At 32.5% G+C, this 25,079-nt stretch overlaps 1 protein-coding gene across 5 annotated transcripts in view; it reads left to right on the top strand.

The window, feature by feature from the left end:
* The window catches only part of Nbea (neurobeachin), a 496,782-nt gene that overhangs the window by 150,482 nt on the left and 321,221 nt on the right, over positions 1–25,079 (top strand). For 4 of the 5 annotated variants that reach the window (XM_090342258.1, XM_090342251.1, XM_090342252.1 and 1 more), the window contains 4 exons: positions 310–405; positions 8,138–8,576; positions 19,751–19,905; positions 22,074–22,200. In XM_090342258.1, the coding sequence (XP_090198384.1) occupies positions 310–405; positions 8,138–8,576; positions 19,751–19,905; positions 22,074–22,200 (817 nt within the window). The remainder of the gene's footprint in view (positions 1–309; positions 406–8,137; positions 8,577–19,750; positions 19,906–22,073; positions 22,201–25,079) is intronic. The other variant, XM_090342253.1, reaches the window with a different exon arrangement.

Consider the following 25,079-nt stretch of genomic DNA (forward strand, 5'->3'; position numbering starts at 1 on the left):
TTAACACTTTATCATTCTTTTATTATTTTAATGTGCTTATAAATATGTCATAGTATAAAGAGCAATATTATGAGCTTTATAATTATACTTTCCTATGTCTCAATGTATATTGCTGAAAGTATTCTATTTAGTGAGAATATTTTTTCTTTCTTTTAGTACATGAGCTCTTTCATTCCATCCCAGATGTATTCTGCATTGATAGTACTATGTACATGTTGAAGTAATGAAGAATTGTAATGGATCTTCAGTGGACCATGTTGTAGGTTTTTACATTCTGTCTCAAATTTTACTTTATGATTTTCTTCACAGTTGTGGTTATACCATCTATTCCTCATCCAAGTTTGAACCATGGATTCCTTGCCAAGTTAATTCCTGAGCAGAGCTTTGCTCACTCTTTTTACAAAGGTACTATTGACTTCATCTACTGGCCTGTTTACTATTCTTACTTCATAAGTTGCTGGAAAGTAAACATTTTTGCTCTAATTGTTTATAAATACATATGTTTTTCACAGAGATGAAAGGTTGTATTTATACTGGCTGTTGAAATCAAAGTATAGCTTTTACATACTGATTAAGGATATCTACATATTTATATATGTACAGTACAGTACTGATGTACACCAAAATGTGAGGGTAAATTAGTCTGATGTGTCAGCTACTCTAAACTCACTGGAAAATAGATTAAAAAATAAGTCCTTTAAAGGAATGCAAAAATTATTGCACCAAAAGACATAGAATTAAATGTGTAACATCCATTAAAACATTGCTAAGTATGTAAAGAACAGAAAAAATAAGTAGTAGAGAAAAAAAATCAGTGGACAGAAATGGATTTGGAAAAGGAATATTAGCATTATTGAATAACTATTATTGTAAGATTAAGATGTTTTTGAATAAAAGGGAACACAATGAAAAGACATTATGTAAGCGAAACTTTACAAATGAAAATTTTAGTGGTCAAAACAATTCTTCTGAATAGGATTAACAAGATATTAGTAGCATAGAATAAAGAATTTTAATAGGCACAATTATAAAATGATCTCAGAATTTTCATTTATGTACACCTTGCAGAATTCATTGGACGGTGAGTATAAGGGATTTTACTGCTATGATAGAGTTTTGTTCTGTGCCACGAATGATTTCTTGTTGTTGTTAAGGAGAAATAATAAAATGCTTGTAAGCATTTTTTTGCTCTTGATTGCATCAACTATTTAGCCCTTTTGTAATTCCATATGGATTTTACTATTATTCTTCCTATTTCTGTCAAGAATATCATTTTCATTTTTGATAAGAATTTATTTGACACTATGCTTTGGGTAGCATATGAGCATTTTAGCACATTAATATTCCAATCCATAAACATAAAATACTTTTCCATTATTTATGTCTTACTCAGTTCTTTAAGTATGGCTTATAGTTTTCAGTGTAGAGATCTTTGACCAATTTAGCTAAATTTCTTACTCAGTAGCCAGTTGTTTATAGCTAAATAGGATTCTTTTCCTGACTTTTTTAGACGCTGTGGTGTTAGTGCATAGAAATGCTAATGATTTTTGTATATTTATTTCATATCCTGAAAGTTTACTGAATTTATTGTAACCAACATTGTTTTTGGTGGTCTTTACTACATATTAAAAAACATGCCATCTTCAGATAATTAAACTTGTTCCATTAGGGAAACTTTCATCTTTCTTGCCTATTTAAGACTTCCAGTACTTTTTCAAATGAAAGACATCATTTTTCATATTTATTATATCTCTAGTACCACCCATGTTGTTTAGAAATAAATACAGTAAAAACTTACTTGTCAAGGGCTGGGAATGTGGCTTAGTGGTAGAGTGCTTGCCTAGCATCCATGAAGGCCTGGATTCAGTTTCATAATACCGCATAAACAGAAAAAGCTGAAAGTGGCACTGTGGCTCCAGTGGTCGAGTTCAAGCCTGTAGGAAAAGAACCTCAGGGATAGTTCTCAGGCCCTGTGTTCAGACACCAGGACTGATCAAAAAAAAAAAGCATATATAGTATATATATGTATGTGTGTCAAGTAAATTAGTAAGTTAATAAGAAAACTATTTTGTAAGGGTAAATATTGAAAATAACCTGTAACCTGAATATTTATTTTATTTGTAAGCATGGCAAAACAACAATAAAACTAAAAGTGGAAAACTTGTCGTAGAAGCTATAGAAACTTCAGGTTTCATAAGAATCAAGTAAAGTAAGTTGAACTAACAAATAATATACTGTTAGTATTTATCTAATTTATGATCAGGAAATGAGTAAGATAGGAAATAAAAATATACTGGTCCAAAATAGACACATGGATAAATTCTATAAAGAGAGTTGAACATTCTATTTGTTAATTAACATATGAATATTCTATGTACTATAAATGTAACTTTTCCAGCCAAATGAAAGAATTATCATTTACCACTGGATTAAGGAATAGTGCTTAGATTTTGTTTTCTCTGATAGGACATGTTGATGTGATGATAATAGCAAAACCAATGAGAGCACTACCAAATGTAAAATTTAATATATAACATGGTATTCATGTATGATACTCATTCATGTATTATTCTCTATAAGTATTACTTATTTATATATTTCTATATGCTCATTTCATAAAGGAATAGGCTGAGAAAAGTTAAGGAATGTATTCTAACTCTCAACAAGTGATAAATAAATCTTGATTTAAAGTTAAATAGTACTAATTTTAAAACCTAGGTTTTTAATCTTTGCTTAACAGCCAAATTTTAATCTAGTTGATAACATTAGAATTACACCATATTTTGCTATGCATCTTTTGTTTTGCCAATCAAGAAAGATGAAGATACCTATGTTGACATTTACTATTAACATTGGTGGTCAATTCCATTACATTTTAGAAAGGCATGATAAATTTCAGTTGGTATTGTCTGTAGGGTTTCTTTTCTTTTCTGTTTGAGGAGAAGAATAAAAACAGAAGTTAGAACAAAAGGACACCAAACTAGATATGAATGGATATTTTGTAAGTTCTTGTTGATTTAAAGCTACATTAATTAATTTTGTTGAATTAAAACTACAAATCATGTTGAGACAAAACCAGAGGAACGAAGGCACATGGTATCCTTAATATGTGGCTATTAATCCAAACAATACAAGAGCAAGGACTCAAAATTTGCATACCCAGTGCTGTGGATATGGTATTGGAAATATAAACACAACTACATAGACATAGAAATCTATGACTCTATAGATATAATGTTTTATTTCATAAATTAATATCTATCTATGATATACAAAGCCTTAGTCTAATTTTGATTATGTTCTAAAAACTAAGTGCCAATGATTGTATATAGAGATTCCCTTCTTGAATACTTGTTTGTTAAACATGTCATTTGAAATATGATGTAAAAATCAATGTTGATAAATTTTTTAATAAAGAAAAGAATGGTAAAAAATATTTGAGTTTTAAACATTTTTAAAGATGAGATGTCCAGGTCCTGGAGCATAGCCTCGTGGTAGATTGTTCTCTTAGCCTGCATGAAGCCCTGGGTTCGATTCCTCAGTACCACATGTATAGAAAAAGCCAGAAGTGGCACTATGGCTCAAGTGGCAGAGCACTAGCCTTGAGCAAAACGTGTCCAAGGACAGTACCTAGGCCCTGAGTTCAAGCCCCCGGACTGGCAAAAAAAATGAGATGTCTAGTTAATATGTAAAGCAAGGACCACTAAATTTTATTTCTCAAAAATGTAAGAGAGTGTACGTGGGTAAAAATTGTCAAATTTGACTTTTTTAGTTTTCTGGAAAGTTATCAAAAGGGATAAAGCAATGCAAAGAGTATTTATTATATATGAATTGTAAAAACCTCAGAAGAATAGGAAGCTTAGTAACCAATTTTTGCTACCTTTTGCTAACTAGTCTCCTAGTTATGTGGTAACCTTGGAAAGCAGAGACCAAACAACCTTGGCAACAGTGAAAAACAGCTGGAAACTTAGACCTGGTTTGGGAGTTCTTTGAAAGGTGTATCCCTAGAGCACTGAACCTTTTAGATTATCTAGAAAGCCCTTGAAAAATTCCATTCCCAGTAGGTGTAGTTGACTTGTGATATTTACCTACTTGTTCATAATGTACTTGGATCAAATTCAATCCTCTATGACTTTTGTTAATAATAAGTAATTTTTAACAATGTAAACTCCTGAAGTGATAGTCCTAATTTGGAACAAAGAAGTACCTTGATTAACATCTTACAACAGTCTGAAAATCACATATACACACCCTTGGGGTTGTGCTTACTCAGGAAGACCTCCGGCCCTTGTTTTTATTTACAGTTACTATTTCCAACAGCACTTATTTATTTATTTAGTTAGTTAGTTAGTTAATTGCCAGTCCTAATGCTTGAACTCAGGACCTGAGCATTGTCCCTGGGCATTCCTCAAGGGTAGTACTCTACCACGTAAGCCACAGCACCACTTCTGACTTTTTTTGTGTGCATGTGGTAATGAAAAATTGAAGACAGGGCTTTCAGCATGCTAGGCAAGTGCTCTACCAGTAGGCCCTGCTCCTGGCCCAGCACCTTATAAACAGAGTATTCGTTTTAGTAGGATTTTTGTTGACATGTCAGACTTACTGCTTCTCTTTTGAAAAGAATCTCAAGTAAAATAAAAAGTAAGATTAAGGTACTTTCTATCTGGCAAATACAAGGTAACCCTTCTATTAATTACAATAAAAATATATGAATAAAGTAAAGTAAAATAAAAAGTAAGTGCATAAATATTTGAGTAGCTATGTGGAAATAACCTAACATTCAAGATTAATAAACTTTTGATTAGTAACAAAAATTTTTTATCAAGAAGTCAATCTTTTATTAAAACTTCAAGAGTATAATGTTCAGGAAGCCAGTGAGCTTCTTGGCATTATGAAAAAGTTGGGCAAACAGAGCAGTCCCTCTACTGGAGAAGTAAGATCATGAGAAGTTCTAAAAGCTAATAATGGTCCTGTAAAGTGATTTTCACAAAGAACAAGAATTTAAATGGTTATATGACTGGAGTTTCTAAACACAGAATATGAAAAAATGGTTATAATCATACTTGTAATATGTATGTCAAACCTATTCTTTCGAAGCAGGACCCAGATACAGTTAATATGTTATAGATTTTGAGAGTAACATGCTCATTGAGGAGTAATTAATTGAGTTGATAAGCAAAAATAAATTGCTGTCAAAATAGTTTGATGTGGTGGCTGTGGAACGCCAAATCAAGCAACTTACTTTCTTAGATAATTTTTTATTAGTGAAATCTTATATTTAAGTGTAATATTACTTAAATAGTTTAAATGTTTTGTGTAGCTCTTAATGTAAAACATACCATAAATTTAAAATATCTTGTCATTTTAAAGGTTGAACTGTAGATAAAATATATAAATCAGCTAAACTAAAACTGAGGACTTAGCCTCAGGCTCATGCCTGTAATCCTAGCTACTCAAGAGACCGAGAGCTGAGGATTGCCATTCAGAACCAACTTTGGGCAGGAAATTCCAAGAGACTTTTATTTCCAATTTATCACTATAAAACTAGAATTGGCTCTGTGGCTCAAAGTGGTAGAGAGGTAGCCAGGAACAAAAATGCTCAGGAAGAGTACCCAAGCCCTGAGTTTAAGCCCCGTAACTGACAAAAGAAAACAAATACCAAGGACTAAGTGTATTAGATGCTTTTTTTTTTCCCCAGTCCTCATCATGCTTGAATTCAGGGCCTGGGAGCTGTCCTTAGGTTTTTCTTAAGGCTAGCCCTCTACACTTGAGCTGTAGCACCACTTCCAGCTTTTTTTTTTTTTTCTCTGTGTGTGCAGTATCAAGGAATGGGGTTCATGCATGCTAACTAAGCACTCTGTTACCAGACTATTCTCCCGGCCTTTATTTATATGCTATGGTAATAAAACTGTGAGAAAAAAAATTGGTGCCTTAATTTTGTGCTCATATTCTTTATCTTGTTGGTATAGAAACGTGACTTCATTCATTTATTTATTGATATATTGCTGCAGTTTTCCCACAAAAAGTATGCAATATATAGATATATACCCTTAGTAGTGGAAATAACAACTTCAGGCTTCTTATCTCAATATATGGATATAAATTACAGGTTTATTGTTTTTTACTCTTAGGTTATATATTGCATTAACATAATAATTTACACATTCCAATACTGTAGTTTTATTCATAATCTCTCATAAAATTTTATTTAAAACGATATATATATGCACACATATGTATATATATACCTCCGATTTATTCCTTCTTTGGCTTTGCCTGGTATTATTGAGATCATCTCAAAACTCTAATGTAGTTATTTCCAGTTTTAATCTTGGAAACAATAAAATGTCATATTAAACATTCAGTGTTTGATTATTGTTACAATAAATCTGCTTTTCAATTCAAAACTTAAATGTAACATGTATATATGCATGCACGTGCATGTCCATGTATGTTTACAAATGCATGCTAGTCCTGCACTTGCATTAAGGCTTGAACCATTTTCTCTGAACTTTTGGGCAATGACTATTACCACTTGAACAGATCCACTTCTGACAGTTTTATTGTTTATTTGAAATAAGAATTTCATGATCTTTTCTGTTGGGCTGGCTTCAAACTATGATCCTCTCATCTCAGCCTTCTGGGTAACTAAGATTACAGATGTGAGCCACTAGTGCTCAGCTTTTAATTATGTATTTTTCTTATTTAAAATGTTTAAGTTAAAGATTATTGCATATATCCATTTTACTTAGATTGAATACAGTTGGAAAGCTATTATTTAGAATTTGTTAACATTTTATCATAAATAAAATTGTATTTTATTATTCCTTCTTTATACCATGACATTTGACAGGGTTTTTTTTTTTTCTTCCCCTGTTCTGGAGTTTTTACTCAGGGCCAAACACTTGTTCATCTTTCTTTCTCAGCTTGTATTCTATCACTTGAGCTATACTGGAAGTATGGCTCTGCTAGTTATTCTGGAGATGGTTTTCAACCATGATCTTTTCAGTTATCATCCTCCTGAGTAGCTAAGATTTATTAGCTTGAGCCACAGACACTTGGATAAAGCTGAAATTCATAGTTCCAGAGAGTGGAAATAAATGACTATTCTAAAATAATTGTTCATAAATGTGTATAGTAGGCTAAAGTACTGAGGAGCATAATTCTATAATTAATTTATCCTTTTGAAGACTAATCATTCCTTACTTCCCATTTTGATAATTTTTTAGAATTATATGTGGGTATAATTTTAAAAAATCAATTATCTTAAGAATTCCAAACATTTGTTATGGTTATTAAAGATCAAAAAAGGTATAAAACTGACTTCATATATTTAAGGGAAAAATATATATATATATATTGTCCATCATAGAGCATGGGATAGCCTGGGTGCTATCCCTGAGTTCTTCAGCTCAGGGCTACCACAGCGTCATTTCCTATGTTCTAGTGGTTAATTGGAGATAAGATTCTCAGATTTTTTAACACTGGGCTGGTTTGAACCGCCATCCTCAGATCTCAACCTGCTAAGTAGCTGAGATTACAGGCGAGAGCCACTGCACCTGGCTCCAAAACAATAAATATTAACAACATATAGGGATTTCTCTTGTGTAATTCATACATAGCAATGGAAGAATAGAAGTAGAAAATCCATATTACAAATAATTACTTTAAGTTGCTTTAAGAAATTATTCAGGGCCGGGACCGTAACCCAATGGTATAGTGCTCGCTTAGCATGCCCAAAGCCTTGGGTTTGATTTCCTCAGTGCCGTATACACAGAAAAAGCCAGAAGACATACTGTGGCTCAAGTGGCAGAGCACTGACCTTGAGCAAAAAGTGTCCAAGGACAGTGTCCAGACCCTGAGTCAAGCTCCAGGACTGGCAAAAAAAAAATTGTTCAGAGAATTATTTACTGATGCCATTAAAGGTATGAGTTTTGAAAGGCTACATAATCTTAAAAAGTTATTTTGGCATCTGCTGGCTGAGAAAAATAGCATTTCTGGATGAGTGATTTGTTTTAAGTGATTTATAACATTGGCACTCAAACATACTAATGTCTTTTTCTAGTATAAAAATATTTCATTAATAACATGTTTTCACTGGTGAAATTTTTTTGAAAATCAATTTCTTTTTTTACAGAAACACCTACTTCATTTCCAGACACTATAAAAGAAAAAGAAATGCCAGTGCCTGGTGAAGAAATACAAATAGAAAGTTCAATTCCTCATACAGATTCTGGAATTGGGGAGGAGCAAGTAGCTAGCATCTTGAATGGGGCGGAATTAGAAACTACTACAGGTCCTGATGCCATGAGTGAACTTTTATCTACTTTGTCATCTGAAGTGAAGAAATCTCAAGAGAGCTTAGCTGAAAATCCCAATGAATTGTTGAAGCCTGCACCATCTATTTCTAGCATTAGTCAAACCAAAGGCATCAATGTCAAGGAAATACTAAAAAGTCTTGTTGCTGCCCCAGTTGAAATTGCAGAATGTGGCCCTGAACCTATCCCATATCCAGATCCAGCATTAAAGAGAGAAGCGCAAGCTATTCTTCCTATGCAGTTTCATTCCTTTGACAGGTAGGTCCTCAGCTTATTGTTCACAGTTCTCTGTTTATGAAAGGAAGAGTAGATAGTTAATTTAAAAATATCAGGGAAAATGTAGATTCTTATTACAAAGACTATCAGAGATGCAAACTTGATGGTTATGCGATAAGGTATTGTAATAATAGATCTTAAAAAAAGATGTTTTAAAATGATAAGTATAATTGAATTGGAATTAGTGAACCCAGATTTTGTTAATAATCTATTATCAAAGAAATATAATACTCTACAGAACTCATTTTTCTCTTCCTACATTATTGTTTTACATATAAAATGAGAAAGAGATAGGCTAAACATCTCCAAAATCTTCTGACCATTAAATTATAGCAGTTCTATATTGTAAGATGCTATACTATTGTAGATTAAGTGGTTTAAGTAACAAAATTCAAAGTAAATTGAAAATGGTAACACATCAAACCTCATTTAAAGTTGTTTCCCCTGTGGGGATTTTTATCATCAATAAACATATTTTGTTGAATGTACATGGAAGTAAATTTTCTGAAAAATATTTTGCATTTTAAGTATCTAAACTGCTTATCATGGCCCATATATTTACATTTAAACAATAACTTATTTAAGTTATTTATTAGAAACTATTTCTTTTTTCTGTTATTATATGTATTGAAAAGATAGTTCAGTGAAACAAGTGAAACATTTTAGAACTAAAGAATCCTCAAAAAATGTACCTTTTCTAAAGCATGTATGATATTAGACGAATACTTCAAATGTTACTAATTCCTATGATGAGCAATTATACTCATCTGAGGTTGAGGTACACTTTGAATTGTTTATACACACACACACACACACACACACACACACACACACACACACTGCCACACAGCACTGGGTTTGGGTTTTGTATTCAGGGCCTGCCACTTGGTAGGCAAGTCTTCTCTTACTTTATTCTATCTGCCATTTTGCATTGGCTGTTTTCAAAATAGGGTCTTACTTTATGCTTGGACTGGCCCAACTTAGGCCACTATGTCTATGTTTATATATTTGTATATAAATCAAAATATGCGTTGGTATATCATCTTAATTAAATCGTTTCATTGATGTTTAAAATGCTTTCTCACACCAAAAGTTGATGTATTACTATACAAAAAGAAGAATATTTTGTATGTTCATATGAATTTATTAACAAATGTGTCAGGTTAGTGAGACTATTAGATTAGGAAATCAAATATTTAATTTCAAAGTTGATATAGTTAAAATGTAACATTTATTACTACTTTGTATAAAAATACCACAATTTCTTTATCCTAACTATAAATAGTAATTTTGATCATATACCTTGGGGGTAGAAATGTGAAAGTAAATTCATTTAATTAGGATGAATTATCTTTTTCACACTTAAAATATATGATTAAAAACATGCCTATTAGCAATTTAATCGCTATTTTACATATATTCCTTGGGATATAACAATAATTGCAATTAATTTGAGTTCAGTAAAAGTGTAGAGTAATATAGAAATAAAAATTGTAAATACTGCATAGGCAAAATGTGTTGTTTCTAAGGTTCTAAAGAAGTGAACAATCATGCTCATAAAATTTTGAGTAAATTTTAAATCATTTTAAACTAATGGTATTATTATATTCATATGTCCATTCATATAGTGAATATTCCCTATAAAATATCACGTATCTGACATAGTTCCAGGGCATTCATGTGTATGTTTGAGATTATATAAATACATAACTTTAAATATATATAGTTATAAATATGGAAAAGCTGATATCCAAAGATAAATATTATACTAAATTAATTTATGGTTATTATTTTAAATTATAGCTTTATCTTATTAAAATACAAATGAATAAATGTAGGTAACTATTGTGATTTGCACAAATAAGTGAAATTGAGTAAAATATTTGTATTTTAATTTGGATTGTTATAATAATACTTTTCATTTAAACTCAAAGTAATCACCTGAAAGTCAATGTTTGTAAGCTTCTCAAAATTTGTACCCTTTTCCAAATACTGGATTAAAAACAGAGCTTTCTAGTTGCTGCTGGCAACATTTGTACAAATGCAATGGGAGTGGAATCATTATTCTAAATTGCAAAAATAGAAATGAAATGGAAGAGCACAAAGCATATTTCATTCCTTTTTTCGGAAAAGAGTCTCCAGTGTGGTTAATATATGCAGTAGCTCAAGTACTATCAAATGTAAATGACGAGGTGATATTGATGAAAGGAGGGGATTGAGGTCTCAGGGGGCACTGATGACGGATAGAACAGAAGCGGCCTTGCCCTGAACGTAACTCAAGTCTGTCGTCTTCACTGCTCAAAGCCATAATGGGAGGTGGCAGTCTGAAATGAGTTGCCACGGCAAAGAGTATTATTTTTGAAATGCTTTCACACAAATCACTAGGCCCTGCATACAACTTAGTTTCATGCTTTAATGTCATCAGGAGGCACAAATTGGTGTGTCTAATTGTTTGCCACCTGCCAGCAAAATGAGCTGCCAGCCAGCCAGACGGGTTTGATTGTCTGTCAGCCATTCAATAGATTGAGAGTGACAACATCAAAAATTTAACTTCAAACTCTGAAGCTTTGAGCAGCTTTTCAGACACATCATCCCACAAGAGCTTCTGGACCACTGCATTTTTTCATTTTATTTCTAGTGTTCAGCTACCTTTTGCCTTATCTGTCTTAAAGTATCTATAATTACATTATAAGGTACATAAACATATTTCTGAAGCACTGAAGTCTGAAGTCCAAGTTATGACATGTCTTTTAACATCAAATCACATTCTTTGAAAATAGGATCCAAGATGACAGGTTTTAAAATGAAAATATAGAGTGATACTAGTTTCATACACGGAATTATCATGGGTTTTACTCTTTATCAGTAAAGTGTTTCTCATTTTTATCTTCAGTTAACTACAACAGGAATTTCAGTTGCATAATTCTTTGTAACTAATTCGTGTTTCCTAATACATCCGATAATGTTAATGGAAATCTGTTATTTTCTTTTGATAGCCAATTGTTTGTTGATTCTATATGTATAAATCTTAACAATGTATTTTTATATCTAGATTCTAGATTGTATATTTGGGAGAAATGTCCTAGGATAAATGATATTAGAACTTGGCAAAATTATGTTCTACATACATTATTTCTTCCTATATAGGATAGAGCATTGAGGAAGTTTAGAAGTAGGCAGTTTATAATGTATTCATGGAGATGACACCATCGAAATTAGAAATATTTTAAAATAAATTTTGGAATTACATATGTCATCAACTTGCTTATAAAACCTTAAATAATTTTTATAAGATAAAATATAAGAAAGTGCTGATTTCATTCTTCCAACCGTCTGTGAAGATTTAATGTCTCTTATTACACTATTGGTCCAAAAAATGTGTATTTGTGGAGTGTAAAAATGTAAGGGATCTTTTAATGCTGTTCTGTAGTGAGGCAAAGAAGTGTGTGCATAGGTAATATGATAATGAATAGTTTTTCTGATTTTTTATAATTGTAAGGCAGAGAAATATATTTATGGTAATTTTCATTCTAATAGAAAAGCATTAATAATCTTATAGAATTCGGTAGTAGGTTATAAAATTCTTCAACAGTGCTATCTATTCTGATAGATTTCTAATATAGAACTATGGTTAAGTAAATATTCAGGCTAAATGTTTACTTTTGACAGATTAGTAAGTGTATCATTTTCCTTTTCTTTAAAATCACTAAGTGAAGTTTTGCCTGATCTTTGAACTAAAATTTTAACCCTATATTCCAACTGATTTTTCTTTACAAGAGGTTTATTTTGTGTGATTGTTGTTCTTAATGTATTATTTCTCTTCACTTTTTTGCCCTTATAGTTAATCTCATGTTGTTACTGTGTCTGACTTTGTTACCTACTATATTGTTGATTCATTTATTTATTTGAAATAGGAAAGGGAAGGGGGAGAACAAGATGACTATGACAGGGTGGGGAGAGGGAAACGGGGACAAAAACATGAGAAGGGTATCAGTGTATGAGAAGTAATGCACTTACTACCTGATGAATGTAACTGTAACCCCTTTATACATTATCCTGATAATAAAGTGTAAAAATTTTAAAAATTAAAAAAATTAAAAAGAACTTTAAAGCTTTGGCTTAGCTGAGTTCATTTTAATTATGATATTTTAAGTTTTAATTATGTTTTAAAATTCGTTGTAAGTCTACGATATTGTAGAAAACATACAGTTGTGTCCTTTTTTTTACATACCTTCTTTTGTGTTCAAATTACTCCATTTGATGTATTTAAACATACATATCATTTTCCTCTATTTCAATATTTTGCTTCCAAGTGTTTAACCTTTATAAAAAGAATGTCTGTAAATAAACCTATATTATAAGTAATATTTGTAATAAGTAACAATAAACAATAAGAAGTAGTAATAATAAAGTGTGCAAATAAAATGTTTAGTAGAGTTGATAGGATCTTCTGACTATGAGTTTTTTAAATGAAAAATTGCATAAGAATATGAAAAGTATAAATGCTTTTCAGAATCTTCACTTTGTGCTCTTATTGCTGTTGTTTGGAAAGGTTTATCTTATTTATGCCACTTAAAAGATAAGTAAATATAGATCACACTGATTACAAATTGCCTGCATTTATCATACAGCTTTTCTAGTAATCTCTGTTTTCATTGTGCTTTGGATATCCATCTGCCAATTGGACTTAAAGACCAATTGCCACAGGGCCAGGAGTTTGGCCTAGTGTTTAAAGTGCTTGCCTAGCATGCATGAAGACCCGGGTTTGATTCCTTGGTACCACATACATAGAAAAAAGCCAGAAGTGGTGCTGAGGCTCAAGAGATAGAGCTCTAGCCTTGAGAAAGTCCAAGGACAGTGGTCAGGCCCTGAGCTCAAGCCCAGGACTGGCAAAAAAAAAAAAAAAGACCAATCGCCACAAGGTACAATTTTGACAAAGCCTTATTGCAACCTGATTTCATCAATGTTATACCTGTTATTTATGGAGAAAGATCAATGAACTGAATAAAATATTTGTTTTCAATAGATGCCTTAATAGTACACTTAATTGCTTATATATTTTCATGCTAGTGTTATCAAATATTTTACAAACTAGAGAAGTATTGTCAATGAAAAATACAGATTTCTGATGAATTTAAAAAACTAGTAATATTGGCCTAAAATATTTAACACACTATTTTTTTCTAATTTGCAGTTTTTTTTCAAGATGAATGTTTAGCATCTACAAACTTTTTAAGAGAAAGAATGCTTATATGGAAATGAAGATTGGTTATTAATATTTGATTATTATGTAATTAGTTCTGTGACTGTCATCAGTTAGCTGGCTCTCTGGATCTAGTTTACAAACCCAAGGAATTAGTGGGATTAAATTGCCTCATTTCTGGAAAAAAAAAATCTCTGAAGTTCCAAATTCCAGTGACAAATAAAATGGCCTTTACTTGCTCTCAGATATGCCACAAATAGCTCTTTTCTAGCATGATTACAAGACTTCAATCCCAGAAAAAAAGTACTGTGTCTGAAAGTTCCTTGACACAGGTAACGTAGTACATTAATTAAAAGAAATTTCATAGCTTATTTGTTTCTGCATATGTTCCCTTCTGGTATGCATATGACTGATCTCTGAAGCATGGGATACTTCATTTACAACTTTGAAGCCCCTAATTTTTTAGCATAATTGTAGCCCTATCCTATCTAATCTTATAAAATGACTAAGGGGACAGGAAAAAGAAAGGGATTCCTATAAAGAGTCATGAATAATTATAAAATTCATCTTTTGGGTTTTTTTTCAGTGTCTGTCTTTTTAAATTGTTGCACATTAAAAAAAATTATTATTAAAGAGTTATACCGAGGTTTTAATTCTGTAAATCAGGTTATGAGTAAAATAAGTTGATAGGACAGTCATGAAATACAAAGAAGTACTCTTTTTTTAATATTTTTTATTGTAATTACTAAAAGGTTTACATGATGTTTTCCAGATAGAAGGTGCATTAATTCACATATATTGATACCCTTTCACATGTCTTGGTCCCCATTACCCGCCCCTCCACCCCCCATCCCCCGTCTTGGTTTTCCCCCCTTCCCTATCCAATTTCAAATAACCAAATACCCATATATCCAATATATCAGATAACAAAGTGAGATACTGTAACAATATGAGATAACCAAGGGACAGCAAAGGAGATGAGAGATAACATAGTACATTAAGGACAGCAATCATTCGTTATATGGCTTTTGTTTCTATATCCTAGAGATCCTTTCATTTAGTGTCATACTATATGGCCTTATGTATCAAGGTTTTGCTCTATTGCAAATCTCAGCTAAGAGAGCCCAAGGTTTCTACTGATTATGACAAATGAGGGAAACCATTGAGCCTAAGTTCCTTTGAGTCTGGCTTACTTCACTTAATATGATTTTTTCTAAGACTTTCCATTTCCTAACAAATGGGGCGATGTCGTTTTTTCTGACAGCAGCATACAATTCCATTGTGTACAAATACCACAACTTGTTGATACACTCATCAACTGAGGGACATCTAGGTTGGTTCCATATTTTTGCTATGGTGAATAATGCTGCAATGAACATTGCTGTGGTAGTGGATTTAGTATGCCCTAGTTTCTGGATGGTTGGGTAAATGCCAAGTAGTGGAATTGCTGGGTCATAGGGAAGCTCTATGTTTAGCCTTTTGAGGAACTGCCATACTGCTTTCCATAGTGGCTGAATGAGTTTGCACTCCCACCAACAGTGTAATAGTGATCCCTCCTGGCCACATCACCTCCAGCATCTGTTGTTATTCGTTTTCCTGATCCTGGCCATTCTAACTGGAGTGAGGTGGAATCTTAGAGTTGTTTTGATTTGCATTTCTTTTATGACCAGAGATGTTGAGCATTTCTTCATGTGTTTATAGGCCATTTTTGTTTCTTCTACAGAGAAAACTGTCTTTAAGTCTTTGGCCTATTTTTTAATGGGATGGTTGTTACTTTGGAGATTAGTTTTGGATTGATTCAATTTTTTGAGCTGTTGATATATTTTAGATATGAGGCCTTTGTCTGTTGTATGGTTGGTGAAGATCCTCTCCCATTCTGTAGGCTTCCTAATTAATTTACTAGCTATGTCCTTTGTCATACAAAAGCTCTGCAGTTTAATGCAGTCCCACTTATCCAGCCTTTCTCTGATTTGTTGTGATTCTTGGTCCTTATTAAGAAAGTTTCAACCTGTGCCAAGGAGGCCTAGTGTATCTCCTATTCCTTCTTGTAAAGTTTTCAGTGTCAGCTTTTACCTCCAAGTCTTTGATCCATTTGGAGTTAATTCTAGTGCAGTGTGACAAAGAAGGATCCAGCTTTAGTTTTCTGCAGGTGCTTAACCAGTTCTGCCAGCACAACTTGTTGAAGAGGCTGTCTTTCTTCCATTCTATTTTTTTGGCGCCCTTGTCAAAGATTAGATGGCTATAGGTCTGTGGTTTAATATCTGGGTCCTCAGTTCAATTCCATTGGTCTTCAGGCCTGTTCTTGTGCCAATACCAAGCTGTTTTGATAATTATAGCCCTGTAATAGAGTCTAAAGTTTGGAATTGAAATTCCTCCGGCGCTGTTCTTTCTGGTAAGAAGTGTTTTTGCTATACGAGGTCTTTTATTATTCCATATGAAATTTTGGATTGCCTCTTCTATTCAAAGAAGTACTCTTATTTTTTCTTTTTCTTTTTCTTTTTTTTTTTTTTTTTTTTTTTGCCAGTCCTGGGCTTGAGCTCAGAGCCTGAGCACTGTCCTTGGACTTTCTCAAGAGAAACTGGTAGAGGAGCCCTACCAATTGAGCCTCAGCACCAACCTGGCTTTATTCTATGTATGTGGTACCAAGGAATCGAACCTGAGTCTTCATGCATGGTAGGCAAGCACTCTACCACTAGACCAAACTCCCAGCCCCAGAAGTACTCTTATTTTTTTTTTAAGAAAATAAAATTAACAGCAGTATTTAAAGCAGTCCTTGATTCTATTCTGACCACTTGTCCTACCTTCTTGCATTCGTTTAGTAATCTTACTCACTTTCCTGGCTTTAATAACATCTAGATGACAATTGCTCCCATATTTTATAACTCTTTCTAAACCTCTCTCCTAAATTAGAGGTCTATCCATATACCTATTCAGCCTCACTATTTCATGATTAATAATTTGGAAATTACTATACTTAATTACAGTTTTAACTAATAGTGGTTAACATATCTACTAACTTAAGGCAATTTTTTTTTCATTTTGTTTTTATTTTCTTGTCCCATATCCAGTTTTTAAATTTCCTTAGCATTGCCTGGCTTTTCCTTTTTCATTTTTGACCAATCCCTTGGTAATTCCAATGTCAACCATCCACCATCTTTTCTTGTTTATAGTGTTCCTATCACCAGGCTTCCAGTGTCCACTCCTAACCCTTAAATCTTTGATACTAGTAGCCAGAATGAACCATAGCTTATGTTTTATTGCCTCTGATAAGGGTTGCATGGCTCTGAACTTAACTCATAGTAAAAGCCAAACTCTGTGCAGTCAACCAAAAGGCCCTTTGGTCCAGTCCTTTCTTGCTTTTTTCCTATCTCTTAGCTGATACTTAGATGCATGTGACACTTTTCCATAGATACCTCATGGCTTCTTTCTTCACCTTTCAGTTTTCTTATTTCTTTGTGTCTTCTAACAGAACTATTCTTCAAATGATATTCCATCTGTTACCTGGGCATAAAACTATTTACCTCAGCAAAGTTGAGATTTGGGAAATCATAGATTGAGGTCAGCCAGAAAAGGTCTACTGGACTCCATGTCCAAAGTAGCAGCAAAAATGCAGGTCCAGAGGTGTCGTGGTAGAGCACCCAACCAGCAAGAGTGTTGAACAAACTCAAGGTCTTGAGTATAAGCACAGTGCCACCAAAAAGTAGCAGGCCAGTGATTTTTTTTTCCTAAACATGGGTATATCTCTAGAAATTAAATAGGTCCTAATACAAAACACTGCTCAGTAAAGATATATTAAATGAGTGAATGAATAAAAGGAATATAGTAGCTCATATCCCAAATCTCTAACCTTGAATTAGAATAAATTCAGTAATTCATACTTGTATATATTATGTACTACTCAGTGAATAAGAATATCATCACCCATTAATAAATTGACATTTGAGGTACATGGAAGCTTCTTCATGGTTTTATATCACATATCATCAGAATATTTAACATTTTTATATTTCTCTTTTTTCTGTAATTTTCAGATCCTTTCGGCCTTTCCTCATATGACTGTCATCCTAACTCTTCCCTTACAGATATGATGCCATTTGTTATTCTTTTTTGAAATTTTTTTGTAATTAATAAAAAGGTTACATGATATTTGCCAGATAGAAGGTGCATTATGATACTCATAGAATTTAGTTCACGAGTAGTGACCAGGTTGTACTATTGGAGGATTATTGTTACTGTTGCTAACACACATCGTGGCTAAAATGCAACACCTTTCTATAATATTCTAGGTGGTTGCTGAACACTTTGCATGTGGTTCTTCTTTTGTCTTTCTTAGCAACCTTACATAATAAAAAGCATTAGAAATCTTATTTAGCAGATAGGAGAAGTTAGAGATTTTTTTCCTTATTAATTACTATTCTAACACAGCTCTGCAGACACTTAAAATGGGCTACTTTTACCATTATGCTTCTATATTTATATATTGTACTATATAAAAATACAATATCTACTAATTTTGTTGATAAGCTACCAGTATAAGAATTTGAGTTTTTTGTACAATGACACATTTCTTACAGCCTATTCCCTGGATATTATTATGGATAATTCTTTAATAAGAATTATAAGGAACTTACTATCCATGATCTGATAGTCAATAATATTTGATAATAGGTATTTCTGTTGTCTACAAATATTTGATAGCACTATCAGACAATCTATGTATCTTTTCTTTTTGTTGTTTACCAGAATTTGGGTTTAATCTTATCCTTAGGCTTGTTCAACTGGTGCTCTAGCTTATGAGACACATCTCCAATCTGCTTTATGTTGTTTATTTTGAAAATAGTGTCTGGCAGATTTTTCTGTTTGGGCTGGTGTTAAAGAGTCATCATCAGGATCTAAACCTTCCCAATAACTTAAGACTATAGGCATGAGTCACTGGATCCTGATTCATCCTATACTTCTTTATCAACAAGAATTTTTAAGAGATGCAGAGAAAAATATCTCATTGTATATTTCTTTTACAATTTCATACTACTTCACAAAGAAATCAGTAAAACCATATGCTAAGGACTGACCAGTTCATAGATGTTGGTTTTTAATCTATGGCTCCCTTTTTTTGTTTCCTTTTGAAGGCAAGATTTTTCAGTGTAGCCTGTTCTGCCTCAAATTCAGGATCCTCCTGCCTCAGTCTCCCAAGTAGTAGGATTACAGACATACATGCCATTATGCCATGATTAAGCTTTAGCTTTTCTATGAAGAGACTTTACGTTTTCCTCATTAATTGTTTTGCTTTTGCTTTTTTATTTTACTTTGCAGCACCTGGAATTGAATGCAAGGTCTCATGCATATGAGGCAAGTGCTCTATCAGCTTGCTACTTGAGCCACTTCCCAAGCCTTTTTGTTGTTGTTGTTGTATTTTAGATTGGATATAAGGCCATGAAAACATTTTCCAGGCCTGGTCTCCCTGAACCTCATGATTTTCCTGCTTCTGCCTCCCAAGTAGCTGGTAGTTTTACATTTTTCATGAATATTTTACCCATGGAAAATGTGATATAGATACAATGGACATGTTATGCAAATTTTGTCAAGAAATTCTGTACAAGTTCAGCATTAAAATCTGCTAAGTTTAACACATATTTCTCAGCATTTCCTGATCATGATTGAGCTATTTGAGTAAAGAACTAGATACTGCAGATAAATGCCAGATACTACTATTTGTCAAAAAAAATTTTGTAAACAATTTACTTTGCTCATATCCTTTTCATGACTAAGTTGGCCTCCTGAATTTAGCATGTTCTTAAAACTAAAAATAAGAAAGAAAAACCAAAGAAAGATAAGGAAAGGAAGCAAAATGGAATGGAGTGAGAGAAGTCACTATTGACTAGGTGATTCTGGTAAGCTTGGAATCCCTCTTGAACTACATGTCAGTTATTTTCTATCACTGCTTTCTTTGCAGGAGTGTTGTGGTGCCTGTAAAGAAGCCACCTCCAGGTAGCTTAGCTGTCACCACTGTGGGAGCCACCACTTCAGGAAGTGGGCTGCCAACAGGCAGTACCTCTAATATATTTGCTGCTACAGGAGCTACACCAAAAAGTATGATTAATACAACAGGTATTGTTCTTAAATATTTTTGTGATACCTCATCTTTTTCTTTCTGTTTTCTATATCTTCATTTTCTCTTATTTGACCATAGAAATTGAAATGCCCTGATCATTTATAATTACTTTAGTCTTAAGAATTTGATACTTCATGTTAAAACTCTTCAGAACTTGTGTCTAGTTCTAGGATGAATTTTTCCTTTGTTGTTTTAGGGAACACTAATGTCTGTTTTGAGTTTTCTCAAAACTACAATGTTCTTAACTTTTAGAGAGAAATCAAATTGCTAAAAAATATTTGGGGAGCAAAAGTAAAACATACTATGAATATTGAAATTTGATATATAAAATTAGTAAATTGTATAAAAATATCAATACATAATTAAAATGCTAGTGACAACATGGACTCAGTGACCTTTATTGATTGAATATTAATAGTCTCTGCTAAATCCCCTAAGGGAAGGCAAAGCTCCCCTAGAGACTTGATGATATGCAAGAGCCTGAACTTATCAAAAAGTGCATGTGATTAAAAACTTTGTTTTACATTGAATGAATTTATATTCTTGATTATAATTTTGTCCAGTCATTGTCCGACAATGTCCTAATGCAACCAAAAATTCCAAATCACTATAAAATTGTAAAGCCTGCCTAAAATATCTTTTTTATGAATTTCCAGAAATGTTGATTATTAGCTAAATAAATCCTTACCCAAATCTTTGTGATTCCATTTTAGGTATTTATACAACGCAAGATGATCCCTGACTTTTCTTCCCTGACTATAGTAGTCTTCTCTTCTCCAAACTGTATAGCCTTGAACTTTTCCATTTATTATCATTACTTAGATTATTCCCATTTTTATTAATTTTGTAGGTCTTCTTTGTGCTTTCTGTATCTATCTTGTTTATCATACCACCTGAGTCTGACATATCATGAACAACACATTTATGGGTTGTAGTAAGTAGAATGTACTCTATTAAACATATATATGCATATATGAGCAAATAAACATTATTATTAGAATTACATTAAAGAGTATTAATAGCTTTTGCATATCTATATTATAAATAAGTGTTTATATCTGGCTTATTTGAAGAAATGAAAGTCCTTCCAGTATTTCAATTTAATATTCATTATACTTACTTGGTTTTCTAGAAACCATTTTAACTATTTACTATGTATTGTTTACCATATACCAAAATCTTAAGATTTTTTTTAATGTACAATGGAAGAAAAAATAATCTAAATTTAGTGTTGTTGGGGAACAAAGCCTGAATGTCACCTCATATCTTAGTATGAACCAAGTCATTACTACACCTTTTAATTTCTGTCTTAAGAATATTTAACAAGAAGTTTGGTGATAGTATAATTAACAATAAACTTGAGCATTAAATTTCCTAAAAATATGAACATAAGTATTTAAGTTTACATATAAATATATGGCCCTTCACACATATACAGATGAATCGGGGGCTAACATCTAAACTGGGTACATTGTCCGGTTTCAATGTTAGCATATAGACATATGAAAATATTATAGTGGAAATCTAGTAAGTAACTTAGTTTTATGAAAGTCAGATGATACTATAATATTTAGAAACACTAGATGTCCCTCAACTCCACAATTATTTAGTATACTCATTGCCAATTATAGGAAAATCCATTCTAAAATGGCATCTTCATATCATTGAGGACTACTCATTAATTTCAAATCAATTAGAATTATATCCATTTTGGTCTGTTTTACAGAATCACTTCCAAAAGCAAGCATTTGATGCTGCAGAGCCACAAAATTATCCTCAATATATTTTAAATTATGTTTCAAATGATGAGTACTAAAGTGACTTCAACATACCAGTAAAAATAAAAATTGCACATTTAGATTTGCATTGTTTTATCAGCTTCATTCTATCTAGAACTTTTTCTTTTGTTGATGTCTTTTATTTATACCTCACTCATATATGTAATTTTGTTAGATTTTTATAAGAAAAGTAAATAAACTAGATTTCAATGCCTGTTATTTAAAACTGTAGCTTGTAATTACTTTAAAGGCATTTGGTTTTTAATTGCCAAGTGCTGTTGTTAAATTCAGTTGATTTAGTCTTAAAAATAAGCACCAATGACCTCATCAATTATGTTATTTAACATATTCATATTTAAGACTAAAAATCATTATTTTGGGAACAGGTGCCGTGGATTCAGGGTCATCCTCTTCCTCCTCCTCCTCTAGTTTTGTGAATGGTGCTACCAGTAAAAACCTTCCAGCTGTGCAGACTGTTGCTCCAATGCCAGAAGATTCAGCTGAAAATATGAGGTGTGCATAACTAGTTTTTCCCTCACTTTACTCGCCCCTGTTTAAACGCAGTGAAATGATAGGTAGTAAACATATACCTATAGTTGGACTCTTTGTGATATAGATTAATTTCATAATTTTGTATATTTCCTAAACATGCTGACATTTTGCTGGTTATTAAATATCATTCTTATATTTAAGTATAAAAATAAGAGCTGTTAAAGATTTATTGAATAGATTATGTCATATAATGTATATTACTACTATTATGTATATCACTGTACATTAATGCATATTACTAATATTAGTATAATGTATATTACTATAACGTATATTACTAATTTTCTTTTTTCTTTTTTTTTTTTTTGTTCTGCGTCATGGGGCTTGAACTCGGCCTGGATGTTGTGCCTGAGCTCTTCAGCTCAAGGCTACCCATCCTACCCTCGAGCCAAGCCCTACTTCCAGTTTTCTAGAGGTTAATTGGAGATAAGAGTCTCAGGTCCTTTTGTGCCCGGGCTGACTTTGAACCTTGATCCTCAGATCTCAGACTCCTGAGTAGCTAGGATTACAAGCATGAGCCACCACACCCAGCTATATTAGTAACATTCAACAGCTTTTAACACACACGATGATATTTGATAAAATTGAGTGCCTTTGAGTAAAATACAAAATTTGAATTGTATACTATATATACATAATTATATCTACATATAGAGAGAAAGAAATAGAGCATCAAATGTTGAATAAACATGGGTCGGGAGTTTGGTCTAGTAGCAGAGTGCTTGCCTAGCATGCACAAAGATCCGGGTTCAATTCCTCAGCACCACATACATAGAAAAAAGCCAAAAGTGATGCTGTGGTTCAAGTAGTAGAGTTCTAGCCTTGAGAAAGCCCAAAGACCCTGGTCTCAAGGCCCAGGACTAGCAAAAAAATAAAATAAAAAAAAGTCAAATACACAAACACTGCTTTATTTATTGTGATTAAAGAGTTTTTCTAGATGAACTGCCTCTCATTCTGGAGTTAAAGGGTACACACACGCACAGATGTATATTTATTTATAGTCACATTTCCATTATAAGCATAACAAAAAATACAATGAAAGGGAGAATATACTCATGTAACTATCACCAAAACAAATAAATAATCTGTTCTCAGGCCCTAGAATATCTTATGTCAGGCTCCATTCCCTGACTGTTCTCTTAACAGTTTTCACCATGATTTATAATCTTGGGGTACTTTCTCCTTTTAAAATTTTATATACCGGGGTTGGGGACATGGCTCAGCGGAACAGCCCTTGCCTGGCAAATGCAAGGCCCTGGGTTCAGTCCCCGGCTCTGGAAAAAAAAAATTATAGAACTTTAAATAAATCACAAGTATATACTTTTTCTCATTTATTTGCTCAAAACTAAGTTGTTGAGGTTCATCTATAGCAAGTTTGTTCATTCTTATTCCTTTGGGTGTGTATATTGCAACTTTTAAACTCATTTTACTGACGATTGGTATTTGGAATTTCACATTTTCATTAGCTGTTAGAAACGTACTGTTATATAGGTAAGCTGCTAATCATTTTAAGTACTCAGTTATGATATGGCTACCAATATGTGTATCGGTTTGATAACAGATTCCTAATGTCATGTCATGTTGTTGACTTTATGGGCTGATTATTGAGCAGCAGAAAGTTGTTTCACATCTTTGGTAGGACTTAGAGTCGTCCCTCTTTTATTTTTGTCTAAGCCTAGTGGCATTTCAGTGGTAGTATTCTTTTAAATTTTGGTTGGGCTTTTAGTTTACTTCTTATAATTTATTTCCTAGCCCTTGTTTAAAAAATTTTCCTTTTTTCTTATTCATTATGTAAAATTATTTATATAATTGGAACATTACCCCTTTAATGGTTATATATGAGTATATACATGTATATACATTCTGCAGTGGATTTTCTTAGAATTATTAGTAGATTCTCTTTTGATCAATGAAGTTAAACATTTTAATGAAATTCAGCTGACCAGATTTGCTATTGTTGTTTCTGAGAGCTTATTATGTATTGAGTCTTAGATTATATTTTCTCTCACTTTTATCTCCTGGCATCTTGTTTCTTTGCTTTTTTATTTAAATATGGATTCTAACTGAAGTTGACTGTGAATGTAATGAGAAAGAAGTAATATAAGATGATTAGTACCCTTTATTTGAAAGATTCATCCATCCCATGCTCTGCCATTTTTGTCACAAATCAAGTGTCTTTTTGTCAGTCATGGAGCTACTCAGGAACTGAGCATTGTCCCTGAGGTTTTGCTAAAGGTTAGTAACTCTAGCATTTTGAGCCACAGTGCCTCTTCCTTTCTAGTGGTTTATGGGCGAAAAGAGTCTTAATTGACTTCCTACCCCAGTTGTGTTATCGAGGATTACAGGTGTAGGCACTGGCCCCCAGCTTCAATATAGTCTTGAATTTACAGTTTTGTACTGTTCTTTGATCCAGTTTGTCTTCTGTGTGTTTATATCCATCCTCTGTACTGTTGTCAAAATTAACTTTAATTTTCATAAAGGTCAATATGGTTTTTCAGTAAAGTCTTATTCTTTCTCTCAAGAAAGTTTGAGCTTTATTGATGATGCACAGTTCAACTTGAATTTTAGATTAGGTTTGTCAGTGTTCACTTTAAATACCACTTGGTGCAGTTTTCATAAAGAATGGGAAATTTAAAGTCTTTTTTAAGTTTTGTAACTGGGATTATTTTGCATCTATGCATATTTGGATATTTTGATTTCCAAACTGATCATATTTCTTTCATGTCTTTAATTTTTCCTTTAAATTACCCCTGTAATGATTTTAGTTTACTACATAGAAGTCTTATAAAAATATAAGAAAGTTCCAAGAAAGTTAATATTTTGTATTTATATGTTTTTCT

This window comes from Megascapheus bottae, chromosome 11 (genome assembly GCF_031878675.1).
Source record: "Megascapheus bottae isolate mThoBot1 chromosome 11, mThoBot2.hap1, whole genome shotgun sequence".
Taxonomy (NCBI): domain Eukaryota; kingdom Metazoa; phylum Chordata; class Mammalia; order Rodentia; family Geomyidae; genus Megascapheus; species Megascapheus bottae.